The sequence below is a fragment of the Carassius carassius genome, chromosome 44 (assembly GCF_963082965.1).
Source record: "Carassius carassius chromosome 44, fCarCar2.1, whole genome shotgun sequence".
Lineage (NCBI taxonomy): Eukaryota > Metazoa > Chordata > Actinopteri > Cypriniformes > Cyprinidae > Carassius > Carassius carassius.
In genome coordinates this window covers 2,618,581-2,637,015 of record NC_081798.1, presented here as the reverse complement: position 1 = coordinate 2,637,015, position 18,435 = coordinate 2,618,581, and the positions used below count along the sequence as shown (strand labels likewise).

The following is an 18,435-nucleotide window of genomic DNA, read 5'->3' as shown; positions in this document are numbered from 1 at the left end:
ACATGAGAGTGAGTCAATGATGACTGAATTTTAATTTTTGAGTGGACTGTCCCTTTAAATAGACATCATAGGAGGAAGTTGCTTTTTGGATTCAGTTAGCAAGGGATAGCTGTTAATATAATAATGTGTCGAACACTGACGTCTTGAGTAGACCACACAGAAGCTGTGCTCAGATGCGAAGCGAGATTTATTGTACCCATATAATCCATATCGTTCTTATGCCTCATTCCAAGTTCTCCATGAGGCGTGGAGTTAAATTTAAATGGTTATTTGCTGAAAATCTCATATTCGGGTTTGACGTCAATGATTCGTGACCATCACTGATGTCAAAATTGATGCAACACGTCTCGACACGTGTAAATTTCCGTCTGCTCCTCGACATAATCCTAACCGGAATATTGTCAAATGGAGTACGTTAATGGAGATTGACACCCAGGTCAAAGAATATCCAGTTGACATGCGAGTGAGTAAATCATCCCATGGTTTTAAAAGAATTTATGAATGAACACGTTTCACAATGGCCTGTGTCGACCAAAATGCTTTAACGGCACACCTCAAAGATCAGTCATCGGGCTAAACTAGTTTCTATGGGAACTGTTCTAAACAACCATGGCTTTCTTTCTAGATTGTATCCAATAAATAATGACCTAAACATGTTGAATCAAGATTTGTCTAGAAGAGAGTGGTGATTTAATCCGGCTTTACCTTGTTTATAGTGTCTTACAGCATAACACTTAAGCATTTTAGGGATTTGACTGTCACTGTGTCAAAGTTCGCCCTGACATTACGAGGTTTTCTTGTCGTCCAGCAGAAAATGTGCGGCTTCAGAAAGCTTAGTAAATATCGATAGAATTGCAACGTCCCTTATTTAACTGTAAACATCCTACAGCCTTATGTGTGTTTGTTTATTCAATTATTTCATACGCTGCAAAAATGATTTTCTTGCTCCGTATTTTTATCTTGTTTTCCATTACAAACATCGAAACATTCTTAACTCAGGATACATTTACTTGAGATGCAATATTAAGACTTGTTTTCTGAAAATTTTATTAAAATGAAGTGAGTTTAATCTTAAAACAAGATCAAATACCTAACTGTGGGAGAGAAAAAATATTTTTAATTCAACAGATAATTTATCTTACAGCACTGGCAGATTTGATTTAACAATTCTTGCATAATTTGTATAGATTTTTTTATATTTGCACTACCTTTCATCTACCAGTAAAACTACTTTTCTCATGGTATGCAACACATTTGATCACATTTAAATACACATTTTCATAATTCCTCAGGTTTCTTTCACAGAACGTGTGAAAAAGTGTGCAGATTCCAGTCATTAATGCAATTAAGATTTGTTTTTCTAATTTAATTAAAAAAAAATAATAATAAAATAAATAATGCTTATCTGCTTATTAGTGATTTAGAAATCTTACATACTAAATATGAAACATAGTAAAAAATGAAATAAAGTAACATAAAAAATATGAAAAAAATTGTAAGTCCTAAAAAAAGTTTGAATTTGATTTTGAATCCTAGACTTTGATCATGGGCTATTTTTGTATTCACTTTATTTTTAACGTAAGATAACTTGGAAAAGAACATAACTTGAATAACTTGAATGTGCAGACTTTGTCACTTCCCGTTCATTTACCTGTAATACAAAAGGATGTTATGCTGCTTGATTTTTACACTGGTATTTGTTAAATTAATGTATTGTTTTAATCATAAACACAGTGGTTTGTGCACTGTAAAAATAATTTGACCTATGAAAACGATAATTTTTCTGCTTCAGAATTTCATGTTTAATTCAACGTGTTACTGTTTTTTTGGAATTGTTTATGAATTTAATAATTCCTGAGTTAAAATGGTTTCTACAGAATTTGTATTTATTTATTATTTTCACCATAGTACACAGTTTTACAATTTACTGCACTTATTCATCTTCTAGTTATTTACTTATAGCCGCAGTTATAGGAAGTCTGGTATATTCATGGGAAATTCACGAGAAAAACACAACACAAAAGGACATTCTCGCATGTTCTAGATCAGTGATATGGCTTCAACAGAATTTAAACATTTCCTGATAAGTTAGGGAGTATATAGGCTACACTTTTTTTTTTTAAGAGGAATTTCCTCATTTGTAAGTTCCTTTGGATAAAAGCATTTGCTAAGTTAATAAATGTACTGAATTTAAATAATTTGCACTGAAAAGGTGTGTTGAAGGGGTTTTCAAAATATGATTTATGAGTATGCAATATGTAACGTGAAATAGTGAATAATTTCGGGCAGCTCTCCAAACATTACATTTAAATCAATAGCAAAAATACACACATTGTGTGAATCCAGCATTGCTCATAAAAACCTGTTAATTTTTTGGTTTCATGTTGTTCACATGACAGCACTAAAACAAGTTATGCAACAAGTCTGCTTCATGTTACCATAACTAACTCAAATTTAATACCTAATGATATATTGGAGCTGTGAGACTTGCATATGCAATATTATAATGCAAACATAAAATATAATGTATATTACAAAGATCAAATAACATGTATTTGTTTAGTTTTGTTTTTTAATAAAATTTCTACACTTAATATAATAGAAAAAATTGACAGTTCAGTACCAAAGAAGACCAGTTGGAATTTGTTATGCAAATATTGTGATGATGCTATCAAGTAAAATTGAGAATTTTAAACTTTTACGTCTTAAAAAGTGTTTGCCAAAAAAATAAAAAAATATATTTTTGAAATTACAAAGCCAAGTTTGACTTTGTTTTGGCTGAATTAACTGAACTGAGAAGTGTATGATGGTCACAGACTCCCATTTTTTAGCTTCAGACTATGAATCAATTAAAGATTATATATTGATGCACTAAATAAACTAAAATGAAAACAAAAACTATATAGACATTTAAAAAACTAAAATGACACGAACACACAACAATATTGCAAAAACTTTAACTATAATTAACATGCAAGCAGAAAATATAAAAATACAATTTTATTCAAGATATTAACAAAAAATTGAAGTGATAGCAAAAAAACATTTTGATATTTTGAGAATGATTTTGAAATACATTGTTTCATTTGCAATGCGTCTCCTAGTAAAAACGCACAAATTGCATGAGTTTGTTGTGAACGCCTTTAAAAGTCTGGTATGGTGTGTGATCTGTTCAGATTTGAAAAGTCATGTTTATTCCAGCCTTTAGGGATTTAGAACAACCCCAAGCCACAATGTTTAAGGAATATCAGTGCAGCTCGGCACAACAATTGAGAAATAAACAAATTAGCATGACTTTGGCAGGACTTTAGAGTTTTGTTTACATCTCTCATAGAGCGATATCCAGGCTGAAGGTAAATGTCCACAGCGGACAGGGGGTGGAGCTGGTGTGTGTGGTATAATGCCATCCCTCCCTCTCGTCCAGTCAGCCAGCCCTTTCTCCAGCTCTCCAGCAGCACAGAAAACTCATCTCTAACGCCACAGTGCTGCTCTCGCTGTCAGACACTCTCCTCTCGTGGAGTGGAAATCAACAGTGTTTAATTCAGTTCAGTTGTCAGGGCTGCTTCAGTGCGTGGCACACCAATCCTCCGGTGTGGACGGGACACCTCAGACAGGTCCCTGACTCTGGGACCAAAATCTCCATCCATAATGAGGCGTGGGGCCCACTTGGCGTATTTGGAGATTAAACTCTAAAGAGTGCCGGGATTCGAATCAGGAGGTGTTCACGCAGAAGGACGGTTCGTGGCAACATGCGTGCGCTCCTCTCAGAGAGAACATGATGGGATTTTGGCTTCTGTAGGGACTTGCAGTCAGCTTTTCTTCACTTTTATGAATCATTACCGAGGAATCTGTTGGATAAACATCTGTTTGAAGCTGTTTTCCAAGTGATTACTTCTTTCGGAGTTGTGTACATAAAGGATGTAAGACAAGAACCTGCACAGTAAACATTTAAAAGACTGCACATCAACAGCTGCTTATGTCAACAAGTGCTTCCAAATTCTTTAAACACATATATATATATATATATATATATATATATATATATGTGTGTGTGTGTGTGTGTGTGTGTGTGTGTGTGTGTGTATTTTAATGAGTGATAGTTTGCAGGTGTTTTGAGATGGTTGGCATATCCTTCAATTATTCGTTTTTGTGTGAAAGTGTAATGCTGGCTGGGAGAACAGCGAATGGGTTTCTATTCGCAGCGCTCATTGTTTAAGGCTGGTTGCTCATCACCGTACACATTGAGAGGACATTTTTCCATATTTATTTTTTTCCACACTCCTTCCACTCCATTTTTGAGGCTGGTTACTTCAACAGTGCAGATTGCGAGAACATTATCTCCCTCTTTTCCTGTTTTGGCAAAAAGTCTCCAAAGTTGAATGCAGTATGAGGATATTTGGACATTTTTACACCTTTGGCATCCCTGGATTTCTGGAGGATCCTGTAACTGAGGAATGCAGTGCATATCCTGGACGAGCCTCTGATTTTTCATAAATAGAAACTACAGCACTCCTTTACTCTTCTAAAGAGAAAGGGTTGGAATATTGATCAATGCCATTTTTACCCAGAGGTCAGCTGAACAGACGTGCTGTGGAGTCTGGATAAGCCGGGCAGACGGTAAGAACACAGCTTAACTACAGCTTAAGAGCTGAGATTTTCTCAAACACAGTAATGGGCAAAAATCTTGCAAATAAATGCAATGTGTGTGCAGCAAAGCTGTAACATGTTTGGTTAGTACAATAAAAAAAAACAAGCTAAATAATAACAGTTACTCTTTACATTATGGTGCCTTGTTAGTGGAACTGTACATTAAGTAACATACTCAGGGTTAGGAAAGGGCTTTAGTTGCATGTACTTTTCTTGCATTTTTTTTTTTTTACCATTACTGAAGTGAGTACATGTAACAAGGACACTAAAAAATAAAAAAGTGATACCAAAAAAAAGCACAAAATCATACGACATACGTTTGTGCATTCAAAACGTTTTGATCTCTATTAATTACATCTTATTTATATGAACGTGCATACATTTGGTGTTGGCAAGAGCCACTTACAGATAGGCTTATTTGAGTTTATTTTGCCATCAGAAGATGCCAAACGAAAGAGAAAGTGACAGATTAAGGTCTGTCTACTGCATCATTCCTACTAAACATCCCCGAATCATCATCAGCTGTCCTTGCATTTACATCAGGCACAACTTGTCCTCGTCATTTCTGAACATTTATGACATGTCATGTGTGTCAAACTTGTTCTCAAAAAACTGTTCTGACTCTGAAAATGTATTTTCAGTTCTAAAAATGCAATTGTCAGTCTTGAAATTAACGAACTGCGTCTGAACAGATCTGTATTTGCACCCCAAACAGGACTGACAATAGTATTGCGCAGCTGTGTGAACCTTAGTTTGCACAGATAGTGAACCATGTAATTGTGTGTGCACTCCTGTGGTTTCAATTCAGGACTCATTACATTAATCGTTCATGGAAAAGCCCAACTGAGTCATTTAGGACTTCAACACAGCTTATACATCACTATTGTCATCATTATCTGGATAAAACAAATCTGCCCAGATACGTTTATGATGGTCTGCCAAAAGAAACACAGCTTCACCTGAATAGACGTCCCTTCAGAACACAAAACAACTACAAAATTACAAGCTCTTTCAAACAAGGGTGACCATTTCTTTAGCAACAAAAAGTAGGACATTTTTGTGAAGGATTAAGCACCAGAAGGAAAAAAAACTGAAAAATAATCTAGTGATAGATTTACTCTTTTACATCAAATCCAATAATTATCAACAAAATCCATCTTTAATTAAACAAGTTCGATTAAAATAGTAAGTTACGATATGTAAAAGAGAGGCTAAACTAAAAATACAAAAATAATATGCTAAAATAATAAGAATAGTACTACAGAATAGCATCTAGTTCTGACATTTAAAAAATGTGCTGAAATAGCTAGGGTGCAAGTTTGATTTTGGCACTGGTGGGGACATAACGGCAGACAACAGACATTTAACCCTTGAAAATCAATACAAGTGATGTCTGACTTTGGGGGGGAAAAACAATTACTATAGTAAAATTATTCGTGATCCACACTCCAAAGTTTCATTCTGAATCAAAAGACTCATGAACCCGCTCCTAAATTCTGAACTAATGATTCACCATCCTCACACAGAAGTACCAATCTGATTCCTGAATTATCATTACAGATCAGGACTCAGTGTGCGAATCATTCAATTTGCAAAGTGATTCGTGGACCTGCTCCGAAGTTCAGATCTAAATCAAATTATTCAGGATCCATACTCCGAAGTTTCAATCTGAATCAAATGATTCACGATGTTCCGAAGTACCGAACTGAATCAACGGTTTTGCGAACCCACTCAGAAGTTCCAATCTGAATCAATGGTTTTCGAACCCACTAAGAAGTTGATTCACAAAGCTCCAAAGTACCAATCTGAATCAACTGTTTCGCGAACCCTCTCAGAAGTTCCGATCTGAATCAAATGATTCACAATGCTCCGAAGTACCAATCTGAATCAAATGATTCACAATGCTCCGAAGTGCCAATCTGAATCAAATGATTTGGAATCCACGCTCCGAAGTTCCGATCTGAATCAACTGTTTCGCGAACCCACTCAGAAGTTCCAATCTGAATCAAATGATTCACAATGCTCCGAAGTACCAATCTGAATCAAATGATTCACAATGCTCCGAAGTGCCAATCTGAATCAAATGATTTGGAATCCACTCTCCGAAGTTCCGATCTGAATCAACTGTTTCGCGAACCCACTCAGAAGTTCCAATCTGAATCAAATGATTCACAATGCTCCGAAGTACCAATCTGAATCAAATGATTCAGAATCCACGCTCCAAAGTTCCGATCTGAATCAAATGATTCAAGATGCACTTAAGTACCAATCTGAATGAAATGATTCACGCTGCACACTCCAAAGTTCTGATTTGAATCATCTGTTTTGACTCCATTCCTTCAAAAATGCTTTATCATTCAGAAACGAAGAACCATGTTGATCAGAGAAGCAATGCTTGCAATATAGTCTAACAATCTTGTTTAAAATGTACGTCAGTTAAAATCAGACTGAAAATAACATTAACATGTATTTATTTATTTGTATGACTGTTTAAATTCTATCTAAAATAGCGATAAAAGGAGGATAAATGAGCGTCTGATTCAATATACCTACACTGCATTTCAAAACCAGACTATCTGACCTAACATCTTCACTTTAATAAATTCTGTTCTGTGGATATTTGAATCATTTAATTTGCTCATCAATAAGACTTTAACTGATCATATGGGCATTTCCCTTCACTAATGCCTGTCAATGATCAATAAAAGTCAGCATTAGACCTACAGTAAATCAGAAGGGCAAATATAAATGTTATTACTAATTCAATTATAGTACAAAAGTTTAAATAAATGAAACAATACATAATTATTTTCATAATCCTTAATATTCTTTTATATTCAACCCAAATAATTTATAGTTCCCACTTCCAGGGAAGGCTGCTTTTAATCAGTTGATTGATGTGGACAAATGAAAGCAATCACCTAAAGCACTGGAGATTTTCCTGTGTGCGTTAAGGTCCATTGAGAGTTTTTAGTGTCTCCACATCTTCAAAATGTTTAAAAAACCCTTGAGAGCTTCTGAAATTCATCGTGTTAAAGACTGCAGAATGAAACATCTCATTCATGCATGTCTCATGAATGCTTCACGCATTTGCAATTCATAAACACGATCAGCACCAAGCTCTTATGTTACACTCCCATCCCTGACTGCAAAAATAAACAATGTGCTGAATTTGAGCCACTCATAATATAGCTGATAAACATCAGGGTGGTTACGTTTAATTTAAGAGGCATCTGTTCAGTTTCCATGAGTTTTATACTGTTGTTTAGTGTGTGGTGAACAAGGCCATTGAATATAATGCCAGAGATGTGAGAAAATCTAACACAGTTCTGCACACCAGAAGAAGACAAGCCGAGAGCAGCAGAGTGATTGATTTTTCCTGCTTTAAGCAACTCAACTTCCTCTGACTCTGCAGATAAAAAGAAACATCCAACCTTTGAACAGTCATTTGAGTTGGATCTCACCTTGCACTACCTAGGATGGAGGTAGAGCTTCATCAGTCTGAACAACATTTAGCAAACAATGCACTAGAACATATTCATCTAAATGCTTCATTTATACATGGACTAATCATAGTATTTAAAAAGTGAGATGTGTAATTTCTGGGTCACTAAAGTCACCAAACGCAATCGCAAAAGCAATTAAAGTTTCCCAAACACTCCTACCACGTGCCATTGGTCAAACAAAAAGATAGTCCCACACCAAATTTACACCACTGATTGCCAGAGTTGGGCTGGTTGAGCACAATGACTTTCAGCAGCACATGTAACCTGTAAACAGACATAGTTGTCTCAGCATAAGACGTTTAAGTTCAATAAAGTATTTTGTTCCAGTGAAATAAAAATTGTGGTAGCTTTAAGGCCATCTATATTTGCTTTTACGTTATCTGCTAGCAAAGCCTTTAAAAAAATGTAACACAAAAATTTTAGTCTTTAATTTCTGAAAATACATATATATTGATGACTCATGCTGCACTGCTTAGATTTCTGTCCAATCAGATGCTTTCTAATGAGACTGTCCCAACCCATAATAAAGCCTTCAGGCAACTATCAAGGAACATATCATAGTTCATGGCTATGATGCAACTAGAATCTATTGGTTATTTAAAAACAAAGGTAAAAACCATTCAATATATGCTGACCATTTCCTACTGAAACCTACAACCTAGTTTTATTTCTGCAATATGATTTAGCTTCTACAAGCCCTTGAGATTTTTTTTATTGTGACTAAGGTTTCACAGCAAGTTCCCCACATTGCATGTGCAATGCTGTATCAGGTGCGCTACCGAGCAAGTTTACTACATCAGAAGATCCATACATATGGAAATGTTTATGTGATGCAAGCGTCAAAATGAGTTAGTACACAAATTATCCACTATGGTGCAAAATTGAGGTCGGAACATAGTATTGTACAAGGAACCCGGCAAAAAAATTAATTGTTTAAAAGAACATATATAATATGAACAATTTTCATTTACTGCAGCTTAAATATCTGTCATAATTTTTAAAGAGGTTATCAGAAATCGTTTTGTTTAAACTGTGATTTTTGATTTGAACTACTTTGATTTGTAGTAAAATTATGAATCCGAAAAGATGTACTGGTCATTTTGATAATAAAAGCATCTCTGATATAATAATTATGAATGAAGTATATGTAGTGCACATCTCTGCAGCTCAACTTGGTGGTATTAGCATTAATACCTCCACGAGCTGATTCAACCTGTTTTGTTTTGCTAAAACTTGCTTTAAAAATGTCCTAAGCTTAAACAAAAGCAGTGTGATGCAACTATTCAGTACAAGAGTATTTCATCTGGACATCCTGTTTTTGATCTTTCTCATTTATTCTATGCCCAAAATGGGATGCAAATCTTAATTTTTTTTTTTAATGGTTTGTTATTGACATTCATGTGCAATTGAAATTAAACCCCTAAAATTGTGATTTTAACATTCATTAAAATGGTAATCTATCTTAAAATTAGTTAAACATTAATAAGTGTTGTTAAATCTAAATATATTAAAAACATTTCCGGTAATTGAAATAAAGTATAAAATATAATAACATATAAATAAAATATAAATATTAAAATATTCATAAAAATTCAAATTAGAAGTGCTGTCTTTGCAACAAAGTGAAATTGATAACCTTCAGTTGAAGTACAAAAAGTATTATATAAATAAATAAATAAATAAATACATTTTTTTTTGAAAGCGACATATACTTTGCAAATATTTTCATTAAATATTTCCATTGTTGCCATGAGGATTTTAAATGACAAAACCTTATATTTTATTTAGGACATAGGAGCTTGTGGATATTACACTACAAAATATCTGAGTATATAATGACTATAGAGCAGAAATGACATCAGCAGAACTTCAACAACCCAACAGAGTCTGAATATCAAAACGTGATTGGGGGATTTCTATTTTCTCTGAAGCCTGAGAAACTAGTTCTTAGGAAAGGTTGCTCTTGGGATGCTATTGTAGCCATCTTGTCATTTCTGAGTGCCCACTTGACTAGACAATTTGCTTTTGACTGTTCTATAAACACAGATCTGCCCAAGTCCACTTCCCTTGCAAAGAACACACATTTAGAATGCTATGCCTCCAATAGGGCGCTCAGAACAATCGTCTGTTTCCTAATAAGGAGACTGTGTGCTTAATAGTGTGATTTGTGTGGGGTGTATCCTGGCTGGAGACTGTGTCTGATGCCTGAGAATAAAACAAAGAGGCAGTTTTTATAAATTTCATTCGAGGGTTATTAGTTATGGTTTGTTTCCATGAGACTGAAATAGTAGTCTGTCTGTCACTGTAAAGTCAGTGAGTGGAAGCAGTCTCATGTAGAATTTTTACATTTCCATTTAGTGCTGGTAAAGCCAAAATATATATGTGCATTCTGCTTTCATAATAAAAATGTTTCATTACAAATTATATTTGTGTGATCATAACTTGAATAAAAAAAAGTATTTGGATGCTTGATAATAATATTCATCGGCACTGATAATAATAATAATGCTAATAATAATAACAATAATACATGTTTCTTGAGCAGCAAATCAGCATATTAGAATGATTTCTGAAGGATAATATGAAATTACATTTAAAATGTATTCACATAGAAAACAGTATAAATTGTAAATAATAATATTATGTCACAATATTACTGTTTTTACTCTTTCAAATAAAAACAGCTTTGGTGAGCATCAGAAACTTCTTTCAAAAACATAAAAAATCTTACTGACAACAATGATGGGATTGAAATTGTATTCCAGACAGAGATTATGAATCATCATTACTCACATTTGAATTTCACATTTACACACGCACACACTATATTTTTTTAAGAAGACCTCCTATTAACTTCTGATGTTCTTGAATTATGTTAATTATAATCACTATAGACAACTGTCTTTATATGGCAGAAATAGTTAGGTATATGTTATTATGCTATTTCGTTTTGTTGCAACGTATTCTGACATAAGCATCCGCAGGCCAATGAGACTTTAAGAGAGGCCGCCCACTGTATTCCCAGCTGACCCGTCTCTTTCCTCAGCTCAAAACAAATTCATTCATATACTCAAAGTGCCTTATACCTTGACCCATGATGCTAGATTTACGATCAAACAGCTAACAAATTTTGGCATTTTAAAGAGATAGTTCACCCAAAAAGGAAAACTGTCATCATTCACTCAACCTCAAGTTGTTGCAAACCTGTATGAGTTTCTTCCTGCTGTTGAGCATAAAAGAAGATATTATGAAAAATGTGCTTAACCAAAAAAGTTGAAGGTCCCAACAGCCTTTCATACTTTTGTTGTAAAAAAAAAAAAAAAAAAAAAAAAATATCTTCTTTTATTGTCAACAGCAGAAAGACACTACAGTTCTGGAACAACTTGAGGATAAGTAAATGATGACCATTTACATTTTGGGATGAATTAACACTTTAAAATTAAAATAGATATGATCTAGTCTCTTTTTAGAATTATGAAACAAACTACATTTACCTACAACCATTGATTGTAATTCAAAGCGAATCTTTATTTATGTTCTGGCATGTTTTGTTGTTACTGGACCAGAAGCAGAGTGTAGTGTTGCCCAGTGCACTCTTATAACGTCTGCTGAAGCGTTTGAGTCAATGTGGTCTGGTTTAGTTCTTAGTCTCTAAAAGAACGGTCTGGGCAGTTCCTGATTTCAGCTGCTGAATTGTTTGGTTCCCCCAGCAGCTTTTCTTACAGAATCATATAGGAATGGAATCAATAACTATAATTCCTGTAAGAATTTAGGGTTTTAAAGGCAAGACAAGCAAAGACACATCCACTGGCACAAACACTTACAAGCACGTGGAGTTAATGTTGTGTGTCTGGTGAAGTGAAAAACAAAAAATACATCTGTGTATTTATAGTTTGACACATTTACGTCAGAAAGACAGAGATATTTCAGCATCTCAATTTAATAAGAACTCATGTAAGAACAAATCATGTTCTGCACTGAATTTCTTTGTGTGTTAATGGAAGCTGGCTAATATTTAGGTAGTACTTGATTATAATTTCTACTGTATTGTGTTATTTGATACAGAATAATGTTAAAAGTACTAAATTGCAAATTCATCATTACAATATCTATCTATCAATGACAGTTTTAATAGAAATTACATTCAAGTATATTTGACTTTTTTCATAAATGTTTGCCACTTTACATTTTAACTATATTTTATAGATAAACAAAGATCTACTTAAGTGTGTCAAAAAGCACCAGTTCAGCTGACTGCATGTAATACAAATCCATATAACTATAATACATCTTTGTTGAAATAGGCATCTGATAACATTACATTCTGTAATCATACTTACTGTAAGTATATTCTTTTAAAGTATATTATTTCCATAAGTACTCTTTTAAAAATCTTTTTCATGATGACTAATATATTAAGTACAGAAGCCTATTGTAAAAACAAATTATTTTATTCTTTGAATTACTTGAAGTGTCATTTCAGTGGGATTACCTAACAAGGTAATCATTTAATACAACTGAATAAATGTACTCTGTATTATTAATTTGATACAGAGTAATAAACCTCGATACTGGCACTGATTTTAGTCCTGTAACAATAAGGCTATGATCCTAAAAACTTCTCACTCGGAAATAAACAAACCTGGTATATTAAACCTGTGTTTAAGAGAGCTCTTAATGTGGATGTAGAGAAATCACTGAAGAAAACCTACTAATATACTTTTCATGTGTGTGCTGTGAAGTTGCCAAAGGACAAGCTTGTGAACAGTTTAACACTGCAGCTCAAGTGAAAACGCAGCCTGTTTTGCTTGGAACATCCCAGTTTATCCCCATCTGATAGATTGAAAAATAAAACATTAAACAAGAGCGCTTTGGGAGCATGTGGCAGTTTTTGTATGTTCTGGATAAAGACGTTTTGGGCCACATGACACGGCTGGACAGTCCACACCTGTGTGCTCCGAGACCTGCATCCGTAATGAGATCAACAGAGGAGCAGAGAAGCTGCGGATGGCCACACCGCTTGTGCAAACATCTGTGAATGAAATATTTGGAACAACTCGGCTTGCACGAGGCCACTCGTACGTAGATGAAAGATTCTGAATACACAATCGAAGATGTTTTCATTTGGTTTGGCGTTTGTTAGTGCTGCAGTTCTGTAATTATTGGACTGCTGTCCTTGGAACGTTTTTGAGAATAACAGTTGTGTCAAACATCAGCATCAATCATCAGTGCATCTAAAAAAAAAGTCAAAGCAATAAAAACAAAAAAAGAAAAGAAAACCTGAAATGTTTATGTGCTTGTTTGAAAAATATGTAAGCAATAACAATTACAAATTACATGACAAAAATTGTAGTTAGTAAACAAAACCATTACTTTACACATTTTAGGAAATAAAATCAGACTACTATTTGAGAAGTCATTCATCTCATTGGATTATCTTGTATCAAATTGATATTAAAATACAGTAAAAATACAGAGTAAGAAAAAATACTGTTCATTGTTTGTAAATAACAACATGACATAGTTTCCTAAACTGAAGGAACTACAGGAGGTTTGTGAACTTAATAAAAACCAAATAATTTATTAAATTATTAAATTTAATGTAAATCATTTTAAAATAACACCAATCAAATTAAAACTAAAAATATAATATTTTATCTGTTTACCTGGGCATCATGTGACCAATGTCAGAGAGCCATGAAAATGCAAATGTGATAATTAACTATTATAATATTTATTTTAAAATCTCAGGGGTATGGACGACAAAGATGACAAAAAAAGTGTGGGAACCACTGCATTATATGCAAATATGCAGTAAATAATAAATAATAATTTTAATGTCTTTAAAATACAAAAACCTGTATTTCTAAGACATAGAAATACATTGAGTGTATTTCAGAGTGATAATTCCAATAAAAATGTATGTGTTCATCAGTAGTTGCAATGTTGAAACACTTCTTAAACCTGAAATGATTTGTGTAAATCCACTGGTCGAGTGCAGTGTAGCCTCATGACTAATGTCTGCTTATTGTGTGAATTTGTTTCTGAGAGTAAATAAGTGGTGAGCTGTATAAAACAGGAACATTTAAAAGATTAGGGAAAATCAATAAACTATTGCTAATTTATTGCTACTGTAGTCTTGTAATCAATAAAAAAGTAACTGTATTCTGATTACAAATATTTTAAAATCTAATGTAATCTAATTACAAGTACTCTTGATCAATCCGAATCACAGAGTGGAATTAACATTATATGTAATTGATTTTATAAATGGAATTTGAGGAACAAAATCCACCCAAGTACATGAATTATTGCTTTCCTAAAATGTGTCAACACGGTTTCATTTTCATGTTTCATTGCATATCTTTAGTAAATCCTGACACTGCTTTGCACTGGTACAAGCTTATAATAAATCTAGGTCTTCCATGGCCTCAAGTCAATCTGATCAGTGCAAAATCAAACAAACTCACACATGATGGTAAAATAATCACAGTGAGCAGAATCTGTGTGGACTTAGCTAAACTCCATCTGATAAATAAATAGTTTTTCAAATTCTTAACTTCAAAATCTGCTTCAGGTTTAAACTTTGTCATTTCTGCGCTTGACTGTGCTCACCAAACCAAATTGACAAAAAAGATTTGGCTAATTTTCACACTAATGGTTGAACAAATGTTGCTTAAAAGGGTGAAAAAAAGAACATTAATTACTTATTTATAATTAATATTGCATGTAATTTATAAAAACACAATCTACCCAAGTAGAGAAATAAGAAGCTTTGAGCTACACAAGCTTTTCTTCCTTCATTGAAATACATATTTTTAGCATTACCACAAGGGGCACTATAATGGGCATTAGCACATGACATCTTTTTTTCAAGTGGCAAGCAGTGACTTTTTTAAATGGGTATGTTAACCAGGTAATCGAATTTATAAATTTTGTTAGACTACCAATAAGAAACACCATGGCATGTGTCAATCTTCACGTTGATTAGTTTGCTCAAAAATGTTGTTAAATAATGTGTACCTTCAATATACTGTCTCTATGCCAAAGATGAAGATATGTTTTCAGTGGACTTTAAAAATTGGCTTTTTGCAACAATAACAACCTCATAGCAATAAGTGTCAAAGCTGCTATGGATCCGCTCACCCATATTCCCAATATTTTATTCTGTAAGCTTTATACCACAAATAAAAAGGCAATATACTAATGCTAATATACATTAGCCAGCTCATTCTCTCAAATGGCTTGTGTACGTCGAGCATTCAGTTTATATGGACTAAATTATAGGCCTGATTTTATCAAGGTAATTTTTCAATCAACTGACCATTATGAGAACAATAACCAGGGTTACACTTTATTTTGATAGACAATAAGTAACTTTGCAATTACATGTTAACTAAACTCTCATTGATTTGCAATTACATGTCAACTAACTCTCATTAAAGTATTAGCAGACTGTAGGGTTAGCATAGGTAGAGAAATTTAACAAACTTGCAAAGTTGGTACAAGCAGTAGAATGTCTTTTGAGGGAGCATCAAAATAAAGTGTTTGCAGATATTAAGCAGATTGTCTAATAATACTCTAATGACTCCAAAACATCGTTCTCCAGTTGTAGCTTATATTATGATGAAATGAAAATTCTATCTAATGTTTCTGGCTTCACTTTTCCAAATGTGTCATGCCAAAATCTCAACAAACCGTGTTTGTTTTTGGCTTTGAGTGACGGATGTTTGGTTGTTTTGCAGGGACTCAATGCTTCTCCTCATTCTAAGATGAAGTTATGGAAGTTTGCTGCCATCGGCCTGATTCTCTGTGGTGCTGCACTTCCTTTGCTCGTCCTTAAGACCGCTCCCTCTTCCCGAGCCCCGCCCCCTCCTCCCCACCGCAGAGCTTCATCCTCATCACTTTCACCTTCATCATCTTCATTCACAACAAGCAATTCGTCTACGGTTGTGGCAGGTCGGCGGCAACGGAGGGTCAGATCAGCTGACGGAGGAAACTCTCTCGTATCAGAATGTAAGATCAACCCCTTATGTTCTCGTGTTGTGACAGTCCTTCTTTATAGCGTAGCCTATCATTGTTTACATCAGAATGTCACCAGACGTCATGCTCAAGTCCAACTTCACATGAACAGAATTCCATTTGAATTTAACTCTAAATACGATAACCATTGTTCCCTGAAGTTTCAATTTTAAAGTTTGTATGTTTATGCAATTGTGCTTACCAACTAGAACTGAAAAAAAATGTTTTCAAACAGCTATTCATATGTATTTCACACTAAAATATTGACATGCTGACAGGTTTTTTAGAAAACACTTAATCAGCTTCACTAAAGAAGTGGGCGTGCACAATTTAAATAATGTTTTCGCCATGCTAAACACTGAAAATATTTAACCCTCCTTTTTTCCTCAGTCATGAAGATGTTCCAGAGCTTCACAGAGGGCGAGCTGAAGCAGGTCATTGGGACACTGGTGGAAAGAAAAGCCCGCAGAGATGCCCAGAAGATCAAGAGGACTAAACGGGCAAAAAAGCGATCCAAACCCTGCTCGCTACAGGAGGTGGAGGTGACGGTCAGACAGCTGGGGTTGGGATACGAGAGTGAAGAGACTATACTCTTCCATTACTGCAGCGGAAAGTGCACAACTAGCCGCAAAAACTATGACCTGGCGCTGGCGAAACTGAAGCACTCGCAACTGCTAACAAGGGAACAGAAGGACAAAGCGCGCCACAGCCCCTGCTGTCGACCCACCGCATATGAGGAGGACATCTCCTTCCTCGATAACTTCAACAAATACCACACAATCCAAGAGTTTTCAGCCAAAGCATGTGGATGTGTCTGACGTTGAGGGTCAAAACTCATCACACTACTCAAAACTTTTAGGAAACATAACATTAATCAGACATTAATCTCTGAAAAATGTTCAGTCATTGCTAATGAAATGCTGCTGTATATCTTGTCTCTATTGCCTTCGTGGGTCTATTTCAAAAAGCTTGAAATGTTGGGTGGGTGCTCAGAGCTTCAATGTCGAAAAACCTCTAGAAAATTCATTCAGGCTTCAGTAAACAAAGCAAGTGCACAAAGGCACACCCAATGCTGAACAAACCTTCCTCATTGTGTAACTAACCTGTAAATGATCCCAGCAGCTCTGGAAGGTTTCATCTCTGACATTTCAAAAGGCAAGACATTCCCACAAATCAAATTCAAACAGACGTTATACTAAACATCTACCTCAGCTTTGCTATAGTCAACATGGTAAAAGAAAACCCAATATTTGATCAAAATATTGACATTTATTAAATCTTATAATAATCAAACAAAAAGTCTTCTAAAGGGTGGATTTTAAAACGCTAGGTATTACACAAATGCCGTAACTGGTTTCAAGTCGTTCCGAAAACAACTATGTCACATCCTGTGAAATCTGTCAAATCCGACTGGCCAAAATATGCAGACAGGTTATGATTTTTTGGCAAAGAAAATCTGGGCAAAAGTAGTATATTCCAACCTTCAGAACCTGATGAATTGGATTGTATAAATTGGTTCAAATTCCATGCATTTATGAAACAATACTACAATGTCCAAAACAATACTACTATGCTTTCAAATTGGTGGCTTATACTCATTCGTATGCTTTCATACAATCTACTCATGCCCAAGTGATGGTTACATTTAGGGGTAGACCTTCATTCTTATTATTTTACAACAAATCATACATTTTTGTACTTCACATTGTGTGAATTCATATGAAATCGCCACCTTGTAAAATAGATAGGGTTGCAGTGTCTCCACAAAGTTCTAATAATCTTCCAGTCAGGTTCTATACAGAGAGAAATTTGTTCGATTTTTGTGCATTGATAATATCCAAATTGTGCTTTGCCCAAATTATGCTACTAAAGTCAATTTGCACTGCTCCTCAGAGAAAAATGTATTTCATTCTTCTAGATCCTTGTAAATGGATTGAAATTGAAGGCAACCTCTCGGCAGCAGCCGGTGTCAGTCTTCCCTTAGTTAACCTGACCAAATCTACTTTATTTGTGTAAATCCTATAACAGAAGAGTCTAATCCACTTTAGCTCCTGTCAAGCCTTGGCCAAAAATACAGAGAACTAAAGAGGGAAGAACCTACCTGCACAAGCATTGAATAAGTCTCTAAATAAAACCGTGTCCTGATTTTAGCTCTAAACTCCACCAAAATAATCTCTGGCAGTTAAACAAGCACAGATACTAGTGAAACTAACTCCTCGTTTCGACTTTCTGTAGTCAATCATGTTTGCTTTGACATGAA

The 18,435-nt window shown here is 34.6% G+C and overlaps 1 protein-coding gene across 1 annotated transcript; it reads left to right on the top strand.

Moving 5' to 3' along the window:
- Positions 1–3,483: 3,483 nt before the first annotated feature.
- Positions 3,484–17,003, top strand: LOC132126623 (neurturin-like). Its single transcript, XM_059537995.1, has 3 exons — positions 3,484–4,617; positions 15,899–16,169; positions 16,566–17,003. Exons 2-3 carry the CDS (start codon positions 15,926–15,928, stop codon positions 16,991–16,993), a joined length of 672 nt encoding a protein of 223 aa, XP_059393978.1. The 5' UTR covers positions 3,484–4,617; positions 15,899–15,925; the 3' UTR covers positions 16,994–17,003.
- The last annotated feature ends 1,432 nt before the right edge of the window (positions 17,004–18,435 follow it).